The sequence below is a fragment of the Lissotriton vulgaris genome, chromosome 7, assembly GCF_964263255.1.
Source record: "Lissotriton vulgaris chromosome 7, aLisVul1.2, whole genome shotgun sequence".
Classification (NCBI taxonomy): domain Eukaryota; kingdom Metazoa; phylum Chordata; class Amphibia; order Caudata; family Salamandridae; genus Lissotriton; species Lissotriton vulgaris.
Genome location: NC_141695.1, coordinates 1,527,845,712 through 1,527,871,393, shown reverse-complemented (window position 1 = coordinate 1,527,871,393; position 25,682 = coordinate 1,527,845,712). Strand labels below are relative to the sequence as shown.

The 25,682-nt window shown below is 41.0% G+C and overlaps 1 protein-coding gene across 4 annotated transcripts in view; it reads left to right on the top strand.

Moving 5' to 3' along the window:
- The window catches only part of LOC147705937 (arylamine N-acetyltransferase, pineal gland isozyme NAT-10-like), a 168,769-nt gene extending 144,437 nt beyond the window's left edge, over positions 1 to 24,332 (top strand). For 2 of the 4 annotated variants that reach the window (XM_086932405.1, XM_086932406.1), the window contains one exon: positions 22,721 to 24,332. In XM_086932405.1, coding sequence (XP_086788531.1) covers positions 22,722 to 23,558 — 837 coding nt within the window. In that variant the 5' untranslated portion in view covers position 22,721 and the 3' untranslated portion in view covers positions 23,559 to 24,332. Of the gene's footprint in view, positions 1 to 16,126; positions 16,170 to 16,565; positions 16,664 to 21,193; positions 21,886 to 22,720 lie in introns of those variants that run through there. The other 2 variants (XM_086932407.1, XM_086932404.1) reach the window with 2 other exon arrangements.
- Positions 24,333 to 25,682: the final 1,350 nt, after the last annotated feature.

Below are 25,682 nucleotides of genomic sequence, written 5' to 3'. Positions count from 1 at the left end.
GTTGTTGACAATATATGTTACATGTACATTTGGCCATTGTAATTCATGTCTATCAGTTCTCATAGCAAACGATGAACATGCCATAATACTTTGGACACTTCTACATGCAGATATTCATGTTTGGCCAGTCGCTCACTGTAGTAGGTCTTTTGAGAGGTTATTTACCACTCTGTTATGTGCACTCACTGAATTTGCAAAGTGATAGAATATTCATCTGATTTTTGGACTTTTGGTCATCCCTGGTTGGCTGTGACAGTGCCAATACGTTTGACACTCACACATACATATGTCCCTGTGGAATCACTGGTGTTGTTGCTGCCCTACATGACAATGATAGCTATTACAAACAATGGGGTAACCCAAAATAGTCAAGGACATGGGTGAATTCAATACAAAAAACTGCCAACCGCCAAAGATGCCACTCGATTGGTTCGTCAGGAATACCAAGAACGTCATTCAATAATTGAAGCCAACTGGTACAATACATGGCCGTCAGCTACCCCGAGCGGAATAAAATTAACTGCACCAGGTTCCGCCACTCTCAATTGATCTCATAAGTGGATTAGCACGCATGGCTACAAGAACACTGTCTTTTAGTTACACAGCTTAGACCCATGATCAACTCCCGTGATCCAGAGCGGGCACATGAATAGGGCCAGATACACCACAGGTTGCCCCACCCCGTTCTGATGAAGATCCGCATGGCCCAGGAATAAGTAACATCAAAGCCCCAAGACGCATCGAGACGTCAACGCCCTCCCCACCTCTCTAGCTTGGACCACAATACTGTACTTTCCTCCACGTGCCTCACTAGATGAATGTCTAGTTGAAATTGAAGTTGTATGACTTATTATGTTGATTGAAAAACGTGGCTAAGCCTCTTAGGACGGTGAATGACAACCGGTCCATGTATTCTAAATATGTTTAACTTCTCTACATCACTATTCTGAATTTCCATTCCCCCACACCATCCACTACTGAGCACTCTTGCTGTTTGCACGTTCCCTCTGAATAAACCCTCCTCACTCATATTGCGGATGAAAAATACAAAAAGAAATTGTTTGATTGCTTCTTACATATTATCATGGAAATAAATACATGGTAATTGAGATGTTGGTTTGTTGCACTTTTCTCTGCTTGTTTTCAACAGTAAATAATGTATTAAATACTTTGAGCTTTCATACTGAGATTCATAAGCTCACAACCATGGAATGATATGACCGAGTAGGGATTTTTCCCAACCTCAAGTGGATGGTCCAGGACCTACATGACAATGAAGCAGCCTTTCAATGGTTCACTTAGTTTAGCATTTGAATTTGGTGCGTACACGTGGATCTGTTCTAAGGCCCACTCTCTCCTTAGCAGCTTTGCGGTGCTCTGCTCAGCCGTAAATCCTCTGATCCCCTCCTCCTGGTAGGGTTCGAGGCCGCTCCACTCTGTGCCTGCCTGCTTGCCCAGTTACTGTGCCTTTTTCCCTTCTGTTGTATTTCGTTTGGTCTTGTGCCAATTCAGTTTTGCTTTTCGCTCTCTTGTCCTTTGTGCCCCTCAGTTTTGTTTTGTTTTTTCTCGTGTCAATTTTGTTGTATTTCGTTTTCTTGTGCCCTGTGTTTAAGTCTACGAGTTTTCATGTAGCGCTCAAATTCTTCATCGGATCGTCCTTTCCTGCCGTTTCCCACCTCTGCCCCCGAAGCCACTCCCCCTGTCCGTCCCCGCCTCCCAGCTGCACTTCCCTACCCCCTTCCCTACTTAATGGTGGCTGCTGTGGGGTCGCGCTGCTGGCGCGCTAAAGGCAAGTCCGTCTGCTCCTGTCCGTGACCAGCGCCAGGGACCTTGGATCTCCTACCATCCACCGCTACAGCGCAGCTGCCCTCCATGCACTCAACCCCTGAAGACTCAGAGACTGCCAACAAGCCACGCCAAACACCACCCACGGCCAGTTTTCCTTACTCCACTGCTGTCAGACCTTCACCACCACCCGGCCACCAACACCTAGGACTCCAAAACCTTAGATGCCCTTGGATGCATCCTCCTCAATGTGCGCTCCATGCCCAAACACGCCGTGGAGATCTGGAACCTGCTTGACTCTCTCTTGCCTAACATCGCTTTCTTCACGGAAACCTAGAGCTACACCTCCTTCCCCCTCCTTACTTCAACACTGCCATCCGTGGTGGATATAAGATCCAGAGGAAGGACCGCCCCAACCACCTGGGAGGGGGCCTCGCCATCGCCCACAAGAACACCCTCTGCCTCACCACCTCCAGCGAAACCTTCCCCTCCGGTGAACACCTGCACTTCCAGATCCATACCAGCCCCAACTCCACACTCCGCGGCACCCTCGCCTACAGGGCCCCGGGCCCCCTTGGCCGCCACTATCACTGACCTCATCGCACCCCACGCCATTGCCTCAATAAACAACATGCTCATCGCAGACCTGAACTTCCACCTGCAGACGCCTGGAGAAAAACTGGAGACACAGTAAGACACCCGGAAACTACACCACTTACAAGGAAGCCATGGCAGACTACCAAAACCAAGTCAGAACCACCAAAAGGACTTTCATCCAATAACCAAATCCTCGCCAACTTCAGCAATTCTAATGAACTCTTCAGTGTCATCCAGGAATTCACTAACCTCTGCAGCAAAGCCACAGACATCACCCCGTCCCAAGACCTATGTAATAAGCTTGGAACCTACTTCCACCTCAAGGTCAAAAACATCTACAACAACTTTGTTGACCTTCCACCGGACGTCTCAGCCAGCCCACCCTCAGACACCTCAGCCAGCCCACCTTCTCCATCTGGACGCCGATCACGGACAGAGACACTGCCTCAACCATGAAAGGCATTCCACTCTGGGGCCCCCACCGATCCCTGCCCCCCACACATCTACCACATAGCCACCATTGCACCCAAACTACAATGCACCATTAACACCACCTTCGAAACAAGCACCTTCCCAGACGACTGGAAATGCGCAGAGGTCAGGCCCCTGCTCAAGAAGTCCTCCGCTGACCCCACGGACCTCAAGAACTACTGGCCAATCTCGCTCCTCCCCTTGACGGTCAAAGTGTCTGAGAAAACAGTCAACAGGGAACTGACAAGATTCATCTAAAACAACGCCATCCTCGACCCATCCCAATCTCGATTCCGAAGCAACCACAGCACCGAGACTGCCCTACTTGCCACCACAGGCAACATCCACACCCTCCTGGACCAAGGCCACTCCGCAGCCCTGATCCTACTCAACCTATCAGTAGCCTTCGACACTGTCTTCCACCGCACACTTGTCACCAGACTACACAATGCCGGCATACAAGGAACCACCCTAGACTGGTTCCAATCATTCCTCATCGGAAGAAGTCAAAGGATTAGACTGCCACCCTTCCTCTCCGATCCCACAGAAACCATCTGCGGAGTCTCACAGGGGTCATCACTAAGCCCAACCATCTTCAACATCTACATGGCCCCTCCTCGCCGCCATCGTCCGACAACACGGCCTCAACATCGTATCCTATGCTGATTACACCCAGCTCATCCTCTCCCTCACCAAAGACCCCACCACCGCCAGACTCATCTTCCAGAAAGGAATGCAGGATGTCGCAGTCTGATGACCAACAGCTGCTGAAATCTCAACGCCGAGAATGCAGAAGTCATTGTCCTCGGAACCACCCCTTCAGCATGGGACAACACCTGGTGGCCCACCGCCCTCTGCAGCCCACCGAACCCTCGGACTCCAGAAATCTCTGCATCGTACTCTACTCATTCCTCACCATGAACCGACAGGTCAATGTCGTCACCTCCAGCTGTTTCAACCCCCACTGCATCCTCCGAAAGAAGTTCAAATGGGTCCCCCCGCCCGAGTCAAGAAAGACAGTCACCCACGCCCTCAACACCAGCAGATTTGACTATGGAAACGCACTAAACGCCAACCTAAACTAGTCCCTACCTCGCAAACTCCAGACGATACAGAACACCGCCGCCATACTCGTCATCCCTCGACACGAGAACATCAGCCAACACCTACGAAAGCTCCACTGGCTCCCTGTGGAAAAAAAGAGTCACTTTCATAATCCTCACCCACGCCTACAAATGCCTACACAACACTGGACCCAAATACTTCAATGACAGATTCACCGTCCACGAACCCAAAAGAAACCTCCGATCAGCCAACCTCGCACTGGCAGAAACCCCGTGCATCCACAGAGCCAGAGCAGGCGGGATATCTTTCTCTTAGATCGCAGACAAGACCTCGAACAAACTCCTGGCAGATATCGGACGCGCTCCCTTCCTGAACACGTCAGGAAGACCCTCAAGACCTGGCTTTTTGGCTAAACTGATCTGCTGACCCCCCCGCGCCTTGAGACCCTCACGGGTGAGTATCCCGCTTACAATTCCCCTGATTGATTGATGTTACATGGATAGTTGTTCAATTTATTGTCAGTCTTCAGCTGTTGCTTTTCATCAGACAATTTGTCATGGTGCAGTTGTATTGACACATAAGTATTGTGATGTGGAGCATCTCTATGTAGAACACACTGATGTTGTTACAAGTATCTACTTTGGTTTTCACATTTATGTGTATGACTGTGACTTGCAGGGCATTGTGTATGCATTGATATTTTCATCATTGCTGTGGCGAACAATTGTTGAGATTAATATTCTGAGTACACTGTGGTGTCTTGTCCAGGTTGCATTTCATTCTATGTTCATGACTGGTATATGTCATGCTTGCCAGAATTATATACGCTGTGAGTTTCACATTGCTAGATTCATATGATTTTCATTTTGTTTGCAAGACATCCATATATGATACAGTATAAATCGATACATATTACTGGACGATCAAAGACCATATTTGTTCCAATGCCCCATTTCAATATTAGCATGAACAACATGATACAGATATGATACAAATTTAATAGGGCATGAAAAGTTACTTACACCTATGGAGGGCACTCCCCTTGACTAGTCTATACTGATGCGCTGATCTCTGAACAGTGGCTCGTTCTATCTCATAACGCAATTTTAATACTTAACATGGGTTGTGGAATGACTAGCTTTTGGTTCTACTGTTTGTATCCCAGAAATGGTCTTAAATACTGACTGGTTCGTTTTGTCGCGTAATAATTCACCTTATCTACAAATATCACTCAAGGATTGTCCTTCTTAGTCTGAGGAACATTATTTCTGTTTGTATTTTGCTTACATTTTGTTGTCTAATAATGGGTATACAAAAGGTTGTGGAGGGGGCGTATGGATCTATTAAAACCAAGAAAACCAAAAAAAATCCCCCACAACAGGGGGCAGTATTTGTGTAGTTGATCGGATAGATGATCTTTTAGTCGCGTGTGAAGAGCTGCTTAACTCAGATCCAACACAACCCTCTCCTGCTCGATCAACAGCGGGCATTTTCCATTGAAACCCACACCACAAACGTATTCCTAGTATGTTTGTTAAATTGCAGAATCGGCCTGTATCTGTTACATCGGCCAAATTTGTAGACAGACCTGATCTAGCTGTAATCCCCTGGCCCAGCTCGTCTCCTCTTGAGTATGCCCTACCTTGCAGTAATCGATATTTGCCATTACTGGAACTTCCTGAGAAACAACTACCCTCTCTTACTCCTGTTAGTTCTCATTCTACAGTTCCTTCAACTGTTTTACCGTGTGCTGACTTAGCTAGTTGTACCTCATTGATTATGGAGCTGGAGACCGAGGTGGGGGAATTTTTCAGTTGCCGAACACATTAAACTAACTGCTAGTGGCTTAAGGCACTAACATTCCTTCTACTCAGGCCAATGTACAGCCACATGTCAATAACTTTAATGCTCAGCAAACCAGACCTTGTCTAGATCCTATTTGTTCGTGCCATACATTGGGTTCACGTTATGACTGTCCAAATACCAATGGATCTTCGTTGAGACCTAGTCCTGCACAAAACATCAACAGGACGAATTCTCTAGACAATAATTGTTCTCTACAGTTGTCCAATATATTTACAACTGTTAACCCTAATAGTACTCTGGCTCCACAGGGTTGGAACATAAGCATCTCCTAAATTCTGATCGAAGGGGTGAGTCTTCTAAAAATAGAATTACTATGATTAAAGTTCCAGAACTACCCCCACATGTGAGGTTTGAAGCTGAGGATTCCCTCATAAATAAAACAATTCATTAAATTAGATGCATTAGGGGTTGTCATTTGGTTATCCAAGACAACCTCCTTAGTGATCGTAGGAGCCCCACATCTAATCCAATGTGTGGGATGATAGCACTAGTTTTAAAGCAAGAGGGGAATTTGGTCTAAATTACATTTTTCATGTAAAACTAAAGATTCAAGGTTATTCTGGGGTATTAATAATAATCTTGAACTTGGTAATCAGAGAGGCAATAGTGCCAATATTGAAGAATTAAGCTGGGTAAACTTTTTTAATAACCTTAAATCTGTTCCTCCTAGCCCACAGTATGATTCTAGTAAAATTAATTCTGCCCATCATGGCCAGCTAGAAAAACATAAAAAATGGCGGGTCAGACTGAAGTGTCTATGATCCATTAAGTTCCTTTGATAAAGAGCCATGGACGGTAGAGAAAGTTAAAAAAGTAATAAATAATATTAGATCAAATGGAGCTCCTGGTCCGAATGGAATCCCGAACATAGTTTTTAAAGCAAATTTAAAACATTGGCCAGAGGTATTAACACTTTTATTTAATGATGTGCTTAAAACAGGTTTTATTCCCGAATCATGGCAGGGAAGTATCATCCAACCAATATACAAAAGCGGTCCCCAAGACAATCCCGCAAATTATCGTTTAATCGCCTTAACAGATGTGGAAGCAAACATATTTGCTAGTTGTCTTTTGGAAGCACTGGAAGCATGGGGCCTGAGAGAGGATCTGATTCCAAATTTACAAACTGGTTTTAGAAAGGGAGAATCGACCAACACGAATTTGATTTATTTGACATTATTGGGCGATGGAGCATAAAATATAGGAAACAAAAGTTGTATATTTGTTTCATTGATTTAAAAGCCGCCTTTGATTCTGTGCCACGAAATGTATTATGGTTGAAGTTAATTAATTGGGGCATATCTAACAATTTATTAAAGATGATCAAATTATTATACTCCAATACATGGGTACAGATCAAAGTCGGTGACAGTAGACACACAACTCGTTGCCTTGAGACCAATATTGGCTTGAAACAAGGTTGTGTCTTGGCACCTTGCCTTTTTAATCTTTTTATGTCTGATCTCCCAGCTCATTTTAAACATGTTAATGCCAATTCTCCTGCTATTTTTGGCAAAGAGATTAAATATCTACAATATGCCGACTACACCATTTTATTAAGCCAAACTGTTATAGGATTAAAAAGATTAATAGATTCTTTTAACCAATACGTTACTTAAAATGGTCTAAAAATAAATACAAAAAAAGACAAAAATAATGGCTGTGGGGAAAAGTAAAGTGGGATTAAAAGAATGGAATATCAATAGTTTGGTCATTGAATGTGTAAAATCGTACACATATTTAGGAATCCCATTTGATGATAGTATGTCATTTAGGCAGCACTTTAATAACCTTGAATCTAAGGGAACATCATTATCATTTGCTTTTAGAAAACTGAGAGAGAAGATATTATGGCCAAATTATGACCACCTGTTGAAGGTTATGAAAGCAAAGTTAATTCCATCCTTGGATTACGGTTCTATTATTTTTCGCGGCAAAGACACAATAATTCTTGATGACATTGAATTAAGGACCTACAAATCCGTTTTTTAGGATTCCTAGATATATTAGTCGTGCCAATATAAGACTAGAATTTGGTCTAAAAAAACAAATTTTGGCCCGACAATCTACATTTTTAAAGACCACATTAGTAAAAAGTAAAATTTGAAGTGTTGGTTCGGATTGAACAGGTCCAACAGTTAGTGATGACTCTTCAACATATATGTTATAGTTATATACGCGCTTGCCTAATATTTATCTCAATAAGTGTTCAAAGTATATTTCATATTAGCTCTACAAAAAAGGCTTTCACCAGTATTGACACAGTAACTTAAATCATCTCCATAATCTATTTAGACATATTACAAAATCATGACAAATATCCAGTTATTGGTCTTGAAGTTATATTTAGAGTCATACATTTTCACAGAAAATAATGTAACTCCGAATCAATATTGAGACCATATTTCATAGTCCGACATTTAATTATCCATCGTGCTTCTGTCTGGCGAATTTGTAGCTCCCAATCCCCACCTCTGACATGTTTTGTTATCTTCTGAATCCCATGAAATTTGAAGTTTTTATTAGAACTATGCTCCTTCTCCATATGTGCATATAGTGGGGATTTTACATCACCATTCATGATGGCCCGCCTATGTTCCTGTATCCTAGTTTTCAGGGGTCTCTTAGTGCTTCCTATGTATACTTTCCTACAATTGCATATGATAGCATATATGACCCCTGTGCTATTGCAATTTATAAATTCATTGATCCAAAATTGTCTGTTGCTATTGTACTTAAAAGTTTTAGTTTTGTTCATGCCATGTGCGCATATTATGCACGTACCACAGACATAAAAGCCTTTTGGTTGTGATGGAAGCCAGTCTTGTGTTCTAAAGATCGTCGGACGAATGTAAGTTGTCGAGATCTTGTCCCTGATTGTTGGGCATTTTTTGAAAATTAATCGTGGTTTGTCGTCTAACTCAGTCGCCAAACCTGGCACACCTTTAAGTAATGCCCAATTTCTGCCTAAGGCTTGTCTGATTTTGTCTTTTTGTATACAGTATGTGGTTACAAAAGCAGGTCTCTGTTTAGTCACTTGTTTCCTGTTAGGAATTAAAGTGGTTTCTCTGGTGATTTTTAACACCTTGTCTCTGGCCCGTGTTAAATCCTTATTGGCATAACCTCTCCTGCCCAGTCTTTCTTGCAGTTTATTCAATTCCCAGGTGTAATCTTCCTCCCGACTGCAATTCCTTCTCACCCGAACCATTTCTCCATAAGGTATACCTGAGATAGCAGCTTGGGGGTGAAAACTGTCCGCCCTTAGGAAAGAGTTGGTGGCAGTCTCTTTTCTAAACAATTTACTTTTTATGCTATCTCCTTCCACCATGAGTGTCACATCCAAGTATTCTATGCTTGATGAACTCTGATTCATCGTCAATCTTACATTAAAATCATTATCATTGAGATAATTCAGATAGTCTCTCAGTTCATCGGAAGTACCTCTCCATATTAGTAAAATGTCATCGATGAATCTGGCCCAAAATACCACCAGATCCATCCATTCACTCGCTCTGCGGCTCCAGGCATGCTCCCTCTCATACCAGCCCATAAATAGGTTGGCATAAGAGGGAGCAAACCTAGAACCCATCGCAGTGCCCCTGATTTGATTAAACCATTCATCTTCAAACAGAAAATAGTTATTATTCAAAATTAATAGGCTCATTTCTACCAACATTCTTGAGTGGTGCCTTAGACTCGCACTTCTACTGCTAAGAAATTGTTCCAACTCTTCTATTCCTCTGTCTGTATGAATGCAAGTGTATAGGCCAACCACGTCTAACGTGGCCAAAATCATACCATCCTCCCACTTGAAATCATTTAATTTGTTCAAAATGTCGGTGGTATCTCTCACATAAGAGGGTAAATTCACCACCAAAGGTTTTAAAAAACTGTCTACGAATTCTGAAAGATGTTCAGTAGCACTGCCAATGCTGGAGACTATCGGTCTTCCCGGGGGATTCTCCCTGCATTTATGAATTTTAGGTAATGTGTATAGAAAAGGGAAGGTAGGGTGAGTAACGTTTAAATACTTATACTCCAACGCATCTATCAGTCCCTCTTCCTTCCAAACATGAAGGTGTTCTGATATATTCTTTGTGACATCTTTTATTGGAGTGCCTCGTATTTTTTCGTAACAATTGATGTCACTCAATTGATTACGTATTTCAGATACATAGTTTGATTTATTCATAATAACAATATTTCCACCCTTATCAGCTTCCCTAATTATAATTGATGTATCATTTTTAAGGTCTGATAGGGCTGTTCTTTCCAACTGGGACAGATTATCTTTATTCTTGCCTTTTCGAAACGGTTTGTCTTGTAATCTATGAAACTCTTCTAAAGTTCTTTCCATAAATAGATCTATAGCTGCAAACTGGCTACCATGGGGAATAAACTTGGATTTACAGCGTAACCCACTCGTACAATGATAGTCTGTTTCTATATTACAGAGACTAGCTACATCATCCAAGTTCAAATCCAATTCACCTGACAGTCATCAATAAATGAACATTCTGTAATTCCGCTGTTGTCATTTCTGAATTTTTATTTAGTATTTTTCTCTGTACATTTGCGTCCAAAAGTGAAAAAAACTTTTAAGTTTTAAATTTCTACAAAACGTAAACAAATCAGATTCAAGATTAGTATAATCACAGTTACTGATAGGACAATACATCAAGCCTTTTCTTAATACAGACACTTCATATTCATTCAAATGTCTGTCTGACAAATTGATGACTTCTAGTTCTCCCCTGGTAGTCTGGTCTTGATCTAATTCTTGGGTCTGTTTTGACTCCTGGTACCCATCCTTGTATTTGTGAGATTTCCTCCTCCCCCCTTCTGACGCTCCTGTAAACTTTCTCCGACCTTTTTTTATCATTTTTAACTTGTTGCAAAAAGACGAATTTTGTTTTGGGGGTGCCACCTACCGCCCCAGGAGTAGTGTCATCAATAGAGGAGATGCTGGAACTGCTATAATTTGTGGATGTGCTCAAATCACCAGGTTGAGCTGTCCCAGTTGCCTGATTAGATTTAGTTTTGGTTCTGCGTCCTCATCATATCCACGGGCAAACGTGAAAATCCTTCCTTCGTTATAGTCCTGCTCATCCCTTTTAAGTTTACTTAATTTTTTGTCTTTGATTTGTAATTGATGTCTATTAATGACATCCTTCAAGATTGAATAGTTTTTGTCTGTTAGCTCTGGTAAATTCATATCCTTGATTTCTTTCTCTAGATCACTTATTTGTTGTCTTAATTTTTCTACCTTCCTCTCAGAGTTCTTTATGAGAATATTCATCATAGTAAAAGATGACGCATACAAATTTTCTTCCCATTCCTTTAAATGGTCCTCCTCTAGGTCATCGAATGTGAGGAATATAAGTATGCGTAATCCTCGAGGTATTCTCTTTTGTTCCATGTAGTTTTTTAGGGTTACTCCATCCCACCATTTACTTATCTCGCACTTGCACAGTCTCTCTAATTTTAGAAATTTATCTCTAAGACTTACTTTTGTCTCAGTTTTTTTACAGTTTTTTTTACCTGTGGCACCATTTGGTTGTTTCGTTTGGAAGACCTCCGCTGCTAACTTATCTCTATCGTCATCCATTATTAACTTGTCCCTCGTGCTACCTCTACCCTTCTACAATACTTTTACCAAAGAAACGGACGACGTAGGGTATCCCTTGGTGCACTCTGAGGGATAGTTTAGTCAAATATCTTTTTTGTTGCACTTCTACCAGCTACTAGGGCACCGTGACCGTCTAACCCTAAACTATCCTAATACATACTCAAAGAATGAGCTGGGAGTGCAGAATGTTTTTGGGTAAAAAAGCACAATTATTTAATCACAATTAGTTACAACAAAATCAATGATTGTCAAGCAACAATTAATCAAGAAAACAAAATAGTTCTTATATTCCTAGTATATTTCTCTTTAAACTCCCAACAGCCAAAGCGTTTCGTCCTGGAAATAGGACGTCATCAGGGCTGTGAATATAAACACAAAATGCATATGTATGAGTGACACATTACTATACATAAAAAGAACAAAAATAATTTATACATTTGTTATTATCACACCAGGCCATCTGGTGCCAACACGGTAAAAATATTGCCACAAATTTTTGTAACATTCGCATGTAAACCAAGGGATTCGGCTGGAGTTTTTACATATAAATACATCCATACATTTATTATGTTACATAAGTTGGACATACTGGGATAGTATAGGCAACCAGTTCAAGATTCAACTAAATTGCATATATGATGCCATGTGAGTAATGTTTGTTAATAACCCAACCTAGGGGCTCACCTTGAGAAATTATTGTGAATTCAATGCTTCCAATTCTGCAAAGTTTCGCTGCCTTAAGTGTAGGAGGCTCCAAATGTCATTCATATATCTTCATTAATCTAAAAGTATAATGCCATATCTTAGTATTCCAATGAAAAAGTTCAATCAAAGGGAGTCTGCCCTATTCCTGGCTCCTAATACCTTGTAACAACATATTAAATCAGAGAAAGTGCTGGATATATGTGACCCCTGCATACTCCAAATTTCAGTTATTCTGGTCCTAAATATCTATGGGGACACATATAAACCATAATCAGTTTTTTATAGTTGCTACCAGTACAGCAACAGCTTATAAAATCAGAAAAAAAGTGCTGGATATATGTGACCCCTACATGCTACATTTTCTATTGTTCTGTTCCAAAACATCTATAATGACACTTTTAAGTCATAGCCAGTTTTTATATAATTACTACCAGTTCCTCTTAGTTTCTGGATTAAGTATCCACAAAAATATACCTGTGAGCCAGTGAGCTGTTATTGTCCACTCCACATCTGCCCCTTCGTTGAACTTCTCTATTCTTCCAGTAGACTTCCACAGTTATTTCACCTATTATGGTTTAAACAGTCCACACTGTAGACTCCTCGTTTATTCAAACATACCAAGACTAGTGTCTAAAGTCTTAAGTTATCCATCTATGTACAGATGTAACATTACTCACTCAAGTATCTAGAAAATTCATATCTTGAAAATGCCTGTTTCTGATCTCATATCTTTCCTGCAAAAGTCATAGTCTACAGGGATAAAAAGACAAGTACACCACCCTATTAGTCTACTACAACTTAACTCACTCTAATAAATCCGTTCCTTACTTATAATCAACTCACCAAGAAAGTAGGAGCCTCTCTTCTCTCCAATCGCCAGGGTACGATAAATCCCGATAGCAATCCCTCCTCGATTTCTCTACAATATAAGCAGCCCGTGTCCAATCACCGCCCGCTAAAATTCCCGGGCAGAGTATAATGAAGTACATCTGTGTGCTCGGACCTGTTTCCACTCAGGTCCGACATCGCTATTATATCCGGTTTGGTTCCTAGGATATCCGCTCTACGCCTATGCCTGTCATTCTCAATGCTGTTTTCATTAAGGTCCGACTCGTGAAATAACATCCAGTTATATGCCCATGCAGTTCCGTTTGGGTCCGCTGTCAAGACCGCGTCGATTTTGTAAACATAGTATTGGTAAACAGCGACGTTATTCGCTGTTCTGATACGTAAGCCCTAAGCTGATAGGCCCTGATCCCGCTGCCAATGATATATGTTTTTCGCCTTTTCGAAAGACGACGTCGATTCAGGGAACGTAATTTTAGTAAACAACGACGTTATTAGCTGTTCTCATATGCAAGCCCCAAATTGATAGGCCCTGATCCCACTACCATTGATATTTCTTTTTCCTTTCCGAAAAGTAAACAACGGGAACGAGTTACCGAATCATACCATAAATATCGTAATGGCACTAGTTTTGTCATGTCCAGTGGCAATAAGTTACATTTAACTATATCGAAAGAATAAAAGTGACATTTCAATAATGACTCAGAGTTAGGCGGTTCCCAGGAACCAATAATACATCGTAAATATCCGGGTATATGAGCCGGTTGCCTAATATTTATCCCAATATGTGTACAAAATGTTATACATGTTGACTATACATTCCAAAACTTGATCAACAGTATTGCATTTCACCACATTAGTAAAAAGTAACATTTGAAGTGTTGGTTCGGATTGAACAGGCCCAACAGTTAGTGATGACTCTTCAATATATATGTTATATTTATATAGGCGCTTGCCTAATATTTATCTCAATAAGTGTTCAAAGTATATTTCATATTAGCTCTACAAAAAAGGCTTTCACCAGTATTGACACAGGAACTTAAATCATCTCCATAATCTATTTAGACATAATACAAAATCATGACAAATATCCAGTTATTGGTCTTGATGTTATATTTAGAGTCATACATTTTCACAGAAAATAATGTAACTCCGAATCAATATTGAGACCATATTTCATAGTCCGACATTTAATTATCCATCGTGCTTCTGTCTGGCGAATTTGTAGCTCCCAACCCCCACAAGACTGGCTTCCATCACAACCAAAAGGCTTTTATGTCTGTGGTACGTGCATAATATGCGCACATGGCATGAACAAAACTAAAACTTTTAAGTACAATAGCAACAGACAATTTTGGATCAATGAATTTATAAATTGCAATAGCACAGGGGTCATATATGCTATCATATGCACTTGTAGGAAAGTATACATAGGAAGCACTAAGAGACCCCTGAAAACTAGGATACAGGAACATAGGCGGGCCATCATGAATGGTGATGTAAAATCCCCACTATATGCACATATGGAGAAGGAGCATAGTTCTAATAAAAACTTCAAATTTCATGGGATTCAGAAGATAACACAACATGTCAGAGGTGGGGATTGGGAGCTACAAATTCGCCAGACAGAAGCACGATGGACAATTAAATGTCGGACTATGAAATATGGTCTCAATATTGATTCGGAGTTATATTATTTTCTGTGAAAATGCATGACTCTAAATATAACATCAAGACCAATAACTGGATATTTGTCATGATTTTGTATTATGTCTAAATAGATTATGGAGATGATTTAAGTTCCTGTGTCAATACTGGTGAAATCCTTTTTTGTAGAGCTAATATGAAATATACTTTGAACACTTATTGAGATAAATATTAGGCAAGCGCGTATATAAATATACCATATATATTGAAGAGTCATCACTAACTGTTGGACCTGTTCAATCCGAACCAACACTTCAAATGTTACTTTTTACTAATGTGGTGAAATGCAATACTGTTGATCAAGTTTTGGAATGTATAGTCAACATGTATAACATTTTGTACACATATTGGGATAAATATTAGGCAACCGGCTCATATACCCGGATATTTACGATGTATTATTGGTTCCTGGGAACCGCCTAACTCTGAGTCATTATCGAAATGTCACTTTTATTCTTTCGATATAGTTAAATGTAACTTATTGCCACTGGACATGACAAAACTTGTGCCATTACGATATTTATGGTATGATTCGGTAACTCGTTCCCGTTGTTTACTTTTCGGAAAGGAAAAAGAAATATCAATGGTAGCGGGATCAGGGCCTATCAATTTGGGGCTTGCATATGAGAACAGCGAATAACGTCGTTGTTTACTAAAATTGCGTTCCCTGAATCGACGTGGTCTTTCGGAAAGGCGAAAAACATATATCATTGGCAGCGGGATCAGGGCCTATCAGCTTAGGGCTTACGTATCAGAACATCGAATAACGTCGCTGTTTACCAATACTATGTTTACAAAATCGACGCAGTCTTGACAGCGGACCCAAACGGAAATGCATGGGCATATAACCGGATGTTATTTCACGAGTCGGACCTTAATGAAAACAGCATTGAGAATGACAGGCGTAGAGCAGATATCCTAGGAACCAAACCGGATATAATAGCGATGTCGGACCAGAGTGGAAACAGGTCCGAGCACACAGATGTACTTCATTATACTCTGCCAGGGAATTTTAGCGGGCGGTGATTGGACACGGGGCTGCTTATATTGTAGAGAAATCGTGGAGGGATTGCTATCGGGATTTATCGTACCCGGGCGATTGGAGAGAAGAGAGGCTCCTACTTTCTTGGTGAGTTGATTATAAGTAAGGAACGGATTTACCAGAGTGAGTTAAGTTGTAGTAGACTAATAGGGTGGTGTACTTGTCTTTTTATCCCTGTAGACTATGACTTTTGCAGGAAAGATATGAGATCAGAAACAGGCATTTTCAAGATATGAATTTTTTAGATACTTGGGTGAGTAATGTTACATCTGTACATAGATGGATAACTTAAGACTGTAGACACTAGTCTTGGTATGTTTGAATAAACGAGGAGTCTACAGTGTGGTCTGTTTAAACCATAATAGGTGAAATAACTGGGGAAGTCTACTGGAAGAATAGAGAAGTTCAACGAAGGGGCAGATGTGGAGTGGACAATAACAGCTCACTGGCTCACAGGTATATTTTTGTGGATACTTAATCCAGAAACTAAGAGGAACTGGTAGTAATTATATAAAAACTGGCTATGACTTAAAAGTGTCATTATAGATGTTTTGGAACAGAACAATAGAAAATGTAGCATGTAGGGGTCACATATATCCAGCACTTTTTCTGATTCTATAAGCTGTTGCAGTACTGGTAGCAACTATCAAAAAACTGATTATGGTTTATATGTGTCCCTATAGATATGTAGGGCCAGAATAACTGAAATTTGGAGTATGCAGGGGTCACATATATCCAGCACTTCTCTGATTTAATATGTTGTTACAAGATATTAGGAGCCAGGAATAGGGCAGACTCCCTTTTGATTGAACTTTTTCATTGGAATACTAAGATATGGCATTATACTTTTAGATTAATGAAGATATATGAATGACATTTGGAGCCTCCTACACTTAAGGCATCGAAACTTTGCAGAATTGGAAGCAATGAAGTCACAATAATTTCTCAAGGTGAGCCCCTAGGTTGGGTTATTAACAAACATTACTCAAATGGCATCATATATGCAATTTAGTTGAATCTTGAACTGGTTGCCTATACTATCCCGGTATGTCCAACTTATGTAACATAATAAATGTATGGATGTATTTATATGTAAAAACTCCAGCCGAATCCTTTGGTTTACATGCGAATGTTATAAAAATTTGTGGCAATATTTTTACCGTGTTGGCACCAGATGGCCTGGTGTGATAATAACAAATGTATAAATTCTTTTTGTTCTTTTTATGTATAGTAATGTGTCACTCAGACATATGCATTTTGTGTTTATATTCACAGCCCTGATGACGTCCTATTTCAGGACGAAACGCGTCGGCTGTTGGCTGTTGGGAGTTTAAAGAGAAATATACTAAGAATATAAGAACTATTTTGTTTTCTTGATTAATTGCTGCTTGACAATCATTGATTTTGTTGTAACTAATTGTGATTAAATAATTGTGCTTTTTTACCCAAAAAATGTCTGCACTCCCAGCTCATTCTTTGAGTATGTATTAGGATAGTTTAGGGTTGAACGGTGCCCTAGTAGCTGGTAGAAGTGCAACAAAAAAGATATTTGACTAAACTATCCCTCAGAGTGCACCAAGGGATACCCTACGTCGTTCGTTTCTTTGGTAAAAGCATTTCCAGGTTTACCTTGTGTGGTATAGATGACCTGTCTCATGTACCACTGGAGTTGCATGGAGACGCCCATGGAACCCCTCCCTTGCACACAGTGATGAAACACTGCATTTTGCGCAGCACTGCATTACTCCGTATATTAATGCCATTCAAAGGGACACAAAGCAGCTTTTTTTATATAGCACGAACTTGACCCGAAGGTATCTGGTATCAGAGCGCTTTACATAGCACCAGTTACATTACATGAGGACACATTCATTTTTTTGTTAGGCACGGGGAGATTAAGTGATTTCCTCCGGATCAGATAATGATCAGGGTTGTTGCCGAGACTCAAACCTAGTTCCCCAGATTCGAGGACGACCGCCCTAGCAACTAGGCCAACACTCCTCCCCCAGGCTTTTCATGTCTTAACATGTCTGACTTGGGGGTTTGCATTACACATGTACTATGATGCATGGTTCAAGTATGAGGCACACCCCTCATACATATGGCCGTAGCTCCATCAATAGACACAGTGATGGCTATTATGGCAGACATTTCTTAATGTTAGTAGGTCTGTTGTGTACTTCAGATTTGCTTACCTACTAGAAGGCCATTCCCATAGCGCCCATTCTGGAAGTGGTCATTGGTGAAGCTCTGCCTCAAGATGAAGGCATCATGCATGCTCCCCGGGTAGTTTGCTAACACATTGGAGAACATTACCAGATGGCCCACAATGGCCTGGATGTTGATAGAGTACGTGTGCTTCTGGTTCCTGTACAAGTGTGAGGTTTCTGCAGGGGGAACCTGTTGCACATGTGTGCACTACATGGCACCTACCACATGGGGAAATCCCGCAATGGCATAGAAACTTTGCTCGATCTCCGGCAGCTGCTGTTGGTGAAGAGAAGGTACTGGGCTGTGAGGCGAATGTTGACATCCAGGACAGAAGGTAGGAAGGCAGAAAGCGATGGCTGCAATATTCCTGCCACTTTGGCTGTTGTGTCCTGTAAAAAAACAAATGCCAGCATGTGGAGGACTGCCATCAGCTGGACCTGTGAAGGGATGTTAGTGGGCCTGGCAGTTGGTGGCTGGAGCTTGGTGCTATCTTGTTCAGCAGTTTTATAATAGAGTCCCTCCACATCCTCCCTGAGGTCAATGAGGGAAATCTGCTGGCAAAAAAACACTCTGCCTTCTCCTGCGCGACGCCCCGCTTACTTACTTTATGGTACAGTCTTTAGTGTTTTATGCAAAAACATCTGAGGACAGTCAGCACACTACTTGGTAAATATGGACGTTCATAATTTGAGTCTTGATACAACAGCACCACAAGCATCATTGCAAGAATTTTAGTGAATCCGGGCCTTGATGTATCTAGTCCTTGTTACATTAAGGGGTGGGTGTCTTAGCCAGTTCTCCTACCAACCAGAGAACTTTTTCTTTTGAAGAAAGTTTCTTTGGATTAACACTTATATGGGAAGTGTGTGCAGTGGAGGTAGGAATTGCTGGTCAAAGTCCAGATTTTCAATACAGTGGGAATTCCAAACCCCCAGCTCCCTCATTTTAGGCGTAGCTGAATTGGCATTAACGAGAAACTTTGTCCAGTATGGTGACACTCTGTATTTGCGAACCCATGGAACATCCACGAGTAATCCATTTACTCCCAGTGTGGCCTGTGATTACAATTTGAGAAGGAACACATTTACTCAGAACAAAATCCCTATTTGGGATCTATTAGGGTTTGGCGTCGTATTGACAACGTGATTCTCAGTTGGCATGGAGATCTGTCAGGAGCCAATGAGTTTTTGTCCTGGCATACTAGAAGAATGTCCTACCTTTTTTTCACCTCCACTATTACTACAGAGGCTCTCCACTTTTTGGATCTCATTATAAAACCACATAATGGAAAACTGAGGAGCAAAGTGTTTCACAAACCTACAGACAAGAATAACTTTAATAGCTTTCACTCCAAATAATTGAGGGAATATCTTCCATATGGATAGCTCCTCCAACTTAATAGGAACTGCTCAGATATCCATGATTTTGAAAAGGAGGCTGATGTGCGGAGTGGGAAATATATGATTGGGATTACCCAGAACATATAATCAAAGGAGCCAGAGAAACAAGCAAAAAAATAATAGGGACTCAGTCTTGGAAGTAACTGAGAAACCTAAAGAAGACAGGAATGTGTTTGTGACGACTTCTGGCACAGCATCTAATGTATTAGGAAAATCATAACCAAAAACTGGTGTATCTTGAATACAAATGGCCTGAATTTAAGAAGCCTATAGTTCTCTTAGAAAAAAAACATGTGGACGCATAAGAAATGTTAGTTCATATGAGACCGAAACTACAGAGACAAAGAAATCCGAGAATCCCTGCAGTCGGGCTCTTTCCCCAGTGATTAGGCATTATTGCTGTGGGTGGTGTAAAGCTTGCCCACTAACTCAAACCCAAAATCTGTGTATTTGGAACTAAAATACCCATGGGAATTGAGGAATCACACGATCTGTAACTCAGAAAATGTTATTTACTTTATCTCCTGCTCTTGTGGTCTACATTATGTAGGAATGACCACTAGATGGGTCAAAGTCAGAATATTATAACACATGAGCAATGTAGAGATATTGTAAAACAATGACCAGACTCACAATGCATTTTGTGGAAAGGAATCCCATTGAAAAAAGACTTGAAGTGGCTAGTGATAGATAACCCCTATGGGCCCGATTCACAAAAGTAATCTGAAACAAAATCTTATCTTTACAACTTCCGTATTCACAAAAGGCATTTAGAGTAGTAAAGTTCGGAATCCTAACTTTACTACTCCTAAATGTCTTTTGGAATACCGAAAGACGTAAAGTTAGGATTTTGTCTCAGATTACTTTTGTGAATCGGGCCCTATATCCCCTCAACTACAAGAGACCAAACAAACCTGTTGTTCCTTCGGGAACTAAGATGGGTACACAGACTTAAGAGCATTGAAAAGGAACTTAATGAATCAATCCCCTGGCACCATCTGAATAATACATGTTGATATGGTAGGAGAATACTATAGCCCCTTGGATGTTCTTTGACAGATTAGTGCTTTTTAAATAGCATATAATATTATGGGTGTCCGAGAAAAAGAGGATTTCCATGCCTTAGTGGTTAATCTTCGGGAACTAGGACAAGGACTACATTAGTGGTTTATATACTAGAAAACACTCATAAAAAGTTTAGTAACTTCATAGTTTTAAGACTAAGTCTTATTATCCCAGGGGCATGTACTTAAAAAAATAGAGCAGTAAATTCTCTGACGGTCAAGAAGGGGAACTCCCTTGAACGAGAAAAGGACTGCCCTTACAAGCGTTTGATCCCGGGTGTTTTGGATGATCGAGACTACCCCTATACCATCTAATAACTTGTGGACTATTGGTGAAGGGGCGTGTACAAGTGAGCGGAAGAGCTTTTGGTCTTATAGAAGCAGGCATTCACCTGACAACATCTTCGGATGGAGCAGAGTGGCCAATTTGGAAATACCTGTACCTTGATGTAGTAAGTTGGGTGGTGAAGCATGGATGTATGCAAGAGAGTCAGCAGGAGCTAAATATACCCGACAATTCCAGATGGAATTATGATTAATTAGACCCCTTTTGAAAGGAAAATAGAGGAGATGGGGTATGCAGGAATGAGTTTCCCGATAACATATGCTAAATCTGCAGTCACCCACAATCATCCTGGACTAGCTAGAGGTTAGTACATATGATATTTAAAAAAACACGCATAATCCGAAGTTTTGGCAGACTAATTATAGAAGTCTAATTTCCACGTAAGGCCACAGGTGGCTCTTGAAAAGATTTCCAAACTTCTTAAATATTTGGCTTTGGTTTTCCTTTTCGAAGGGAAAAAGAGTGGATATGGGGCACGGAGAAACAAGTGTCCCATCAAAATACGCTCAATCAGCATTCATATGCAATCCTCATCGACAAGCTAGGGGTTCACTACATGAGATGTTGACTTGCAGAAATGTGAGGTTTTTGCAGACTAATCACCTTAGCCAGATTCCACAATTTACAAACTTCTAAATATTTGGCATTGTTTTTCCGTTTTAGAGTGTGACTAATGGACCGTGTCCCCAATTTGTCCCTGGGCTAGGATCATCATTGATAAATCTCTGGTCAGTTGACAACAAGACAGGTAGCTGAGCACTTGGTGTAAAATACTGGAGATCATATTGAGTGTGTTACTTTCGACAAGGCGTACAGTTTTACGAATAGGGTGAACACAGAATTTGGTGAAGAGATGAATACGATAAGATAAAAGATAATTTACCACAAACATAAGGGGGTTATGTACAGTTATAGTTATGTGGATGAAATATGATTATAATTATGTATGTTGTTTTATTCCTGTAGGTATACAGATGATGTGTGTCTACAAAAGGGCAAGTACTGCCACCATTAGGCCCCCTTACCAGCTAGTGATTAGACTAGGATGGAACACTATTAGGACTTTTGTTTAAGGATCTGTATCCTGACGAATGCCATCAATCCTACCAGGCGACAATCAAGGGCAGAAACATGTTGATAAAGCAGACAGGGTAATGGTGATGTTATATTTCCCATATACATTGAATAATTTCCTTTTTAATCTTGCTAAGTGGGATACATAATAAAGGTCTCGGGTACCCACTTAGACAGTTTTGGATTCTTCTCTGCTATAGGGATCCCTACCTTTTGGAATTCTACATTTTCTGTATTCTGTATTTTTCCTTGGGTCCCTCCTGGACGTTGGTCTGTGTCAGGTTTTAGTATCGGCCAAGGAGGAAGCATGCCACTCATTGAGTAGGTGAGGGCAGTATTTACAACCCTTTGGGATTCCCTAAGAGGTTCTTTACCTCCAGAGTTTACTCAAGCACTGTAATTTCCGGCCCCACCAGGGCTTTTTTAGTTTTTTCCTCTCTTTTTATTTTTAACCCATGTGGGACCAACAGGCCCACCCTTAAAGTGGAGGATTTATTTATTTTATCTTTCATTACCTCGAAGTAGAGGTCCTTCTCATCTAGTGAGTTATATATTATTTACAAAGACAAGAATCACCACACTGGTTACTTCTGTACTCTGAGGACTGCTATGGTGATGTATTCAGATTGTCTTAAGCATCATCATTCTGTTCAACAGGGTACTCACTTGTGAGAACTCTGAACATTTACCAATATTCAAAAGTGAGGGCAGGGTATTGAAACTAAGTGTGTTTACGCTCAGCTCAGTCAGTAGGATCAGTAAAATGGACATGAAAGAAAAGACATTCGAACAAGAAAAGCAAATATAATATAGGTGTTTAATAAAACTGTGCGTTCAAAGAGTGGATGATTATCTGAGCAAGGGGAAAATCATGACAGCTAAGAACTGATGTGTGTCCTTTATCTTTCACAGAATGGACGTCAGCACATATCTGTTGAGAATTGGCTATAAAGGCCCAACAGTGCCTTCTCTGGACGCATTAAGGGAGCTACACCGATGCCACCTGTTGTCTGTGCCCTTTGAGAGTCTGTCCATCCACTGTGGAGAAAAGATTACTCTAAATCCCCAAGAAGTGTATGACAAGATTGTCAGCAGGTGCCGTGGTGGGTTCTGCTTCGAGAACAACAGCCTCTTCTACTGGCTGCTGAAGGAGTTGGGCTACCAGACGACCATCCTCTCAGCCCACGTCAAGAATGTCTTCACCAAGCGCTACGGCCCTCCTTGTGACCACATGGTGCTGCTAGTTGACCTAAGCGGTCAGCAGTGGTTATGTGATGTTGGTTTCGGCAATTCTTTCAGAATGCCTCTGCTTCTTGAACCCAGGACAGAGCAGCCTCAGGAGAACGGGGTCTTCAGGCTATGGCCAGATGGCGACATGTGGGTCCTGGAGCGCATTCAGGATGCTGCTGAGCTCCAGCGTAGTGACTGGGCAAGCCTTTATAAGTTCACTCTGGAAAAGCGGAAGTTGGCAGACTTTAAATCTATGTGCGAGTACCATCAGACCTCACCTAGCTCTATCTTCTTCTGCAAAGCATTCTGTTCCCTGCACCTACCCCAGGGCATGCTTACTTACATGGGATTGCGACTTATTACCACTACTTACACAGGGACGGCCACCTGCCAAAAGGAGACTAGAGAACTTGAGGAGGAAGAGATCCCCAGTATTCTGAAAGAAAAATTCGGTATAGTACTAATTGGAAAACTGGAGCCAAAAGATGTAGAAATCATACCACCACCTCCAATTTACTGAAAAAATGTCCAGATGACAAAAGCTCCTGCTACATGAAATGTACAGAAAATAGAGCTGATAAAATCAAGACACATTAACACAGAGCCTATCAGATCAAGAGTGAATGCCCAGGACATGAACGATGGGGGTGATCAATTTTACTACACGAAGAACTAGTGCTGAAATGTTCCTAGCACCTTCCATATTTGGATCGGGACTCTTCGTACATGGTGGAAATTTGCAGTCACGAAATGACAGTTGTTTTTATCGTTGGATATACAGCAAGTATGCCGCAACTCTCCCAGCCATTGCAAAAGCAGCCACAGAAGAAAACCACACACATTTCCAGCCTAAGGGCCTGTGGCCACAACACATTAAACTAGCAAATCAAACAAGAATTAGTACTGTCCTTTTGAAAAGAGCTGAGACTTTTATTAAAGTGGAGCACTTGTTCATAGGGTATAGCTCCAGTGATCTTCTGAAGAAAGATACTGCCCCTAAGTAAAATGCATTGTACCCTAGCAGAAATTCTAGCTACAGGAATTAGTCAGAAATTGCTGCAAATTTTACTTGTTAAAACATTACTTCCACAATGACAGCACAGTGGTGGTATCCAAATGAATATGAGTTGGTTCATTGTCATCTCTCAATGTCTGTTTGATACTAGTCATTCATTCCTTTTTCTGTTTCTGCTACGTTCCTGATTGCAGCTTGTGAAAAGTACTCCTGATTCCTTTTCAAAGTACTGCACATAGATCTTCCAAATATGTTTTAATAAAAAATAATTTCAAGTTATGTGGTTGATTCATATGTCCTTATTTCCAGCACACCACTCAGGATAAGCGTACCAACGTATGCATTTCCTGGTTCGCCCATGCGATAGTAAGCGCGAGAGAGCAGCGCTTTTGCAAAGGACAGGGAACACGCATTCCCGCCACTAATTGATATCGGAATTGAACAAAGACACCGAGCACACGGCATGGCGACCGCCGCCCTTTGCAAAAACCTGGGATTTTAGGTCGCATGAAATAGATAGAACGAGCAGATTGATGACTTGATGTAGCGATCAACGCCAGACTCGATTGAGAATTAAACCTCTATTCCATTGATCTGTGGCGCACAGCCCCTCGTGTCCAAGCTGAACCACGAGAGCCCACCGCATCCTACATAGAGATTCAAAACATTGAGAGAGCCCTGAGGAGAATCTGTAATCAATTACAGATTCGAAACGCGTCGGCAAAACGGCAGATAGATATCCCGAATAATTGCCCTCTTTGGGTTCAGTCATCTTTTGTTGGAAATAACTGTGAATTGTCTTCTGATTACTGCCGTAGACATTTCTTGAAAACCTTCTGGGTTAACAGTGGTTTGATTATCTCTCAAAAATCAAGTATTGTTCCACAAAGAGTTAATAATAATAATAAATCTTTATTCGGCTTATTCACAGTGGAAAAAACCATAAAAGTACACAAAATATCAAAGCACAGTAAAAGTAAACATATTACATATGATTCAGATAAAATTCATTTCACGGTTAAAAGAGAAAAGTTAATCAGAAAAAATGTGCAAAGTACGCTTATTCTCAGACTGGCAAGGTTTTTTAAAGATTCTTTCTATGCTTCATAATGCACTTTAAAAAGTTACTGACAAAATAACAGACATTCGGTGTTTCCAACATTTGCAGTCTTAAAAGAGCAGGTCTGCACTGTCTCAATCCCCAGGATTTCAGTATCGGTAGAAGCCAGATCTTTCTATGGGCTTGATGATATTTACAAAGGAGGATCACGTGCAGATTCGACTGCGTTGAAGTGCCGTCACAAGGACAAGGCGGGAGTATAGCGTCCCAGCAATTTTGTGACGGAAAAGTGACCATTCTAAAAAACATATTTAGCCTGAATCTTGTAATGAGCATTCTCTCGTAGATTGGAATTTGAAGTTCCAGGTACGGGTGAATGACAGGGGCTATTTGGATCATATTTGAATGGATCACTGCCGCTTTTGTAGAGTTGGAAGTAAGTCTTAACAATTCCAGGTGTGATATTGCGTGGCGTTTCAAATGATTTTTTGGGATGTCCGTTATAGTTGTTGGGTCTGAATAGTAACTTTCAAGGCCTAAGTCAGTAAGAAAGTTCCTAACATATAGGA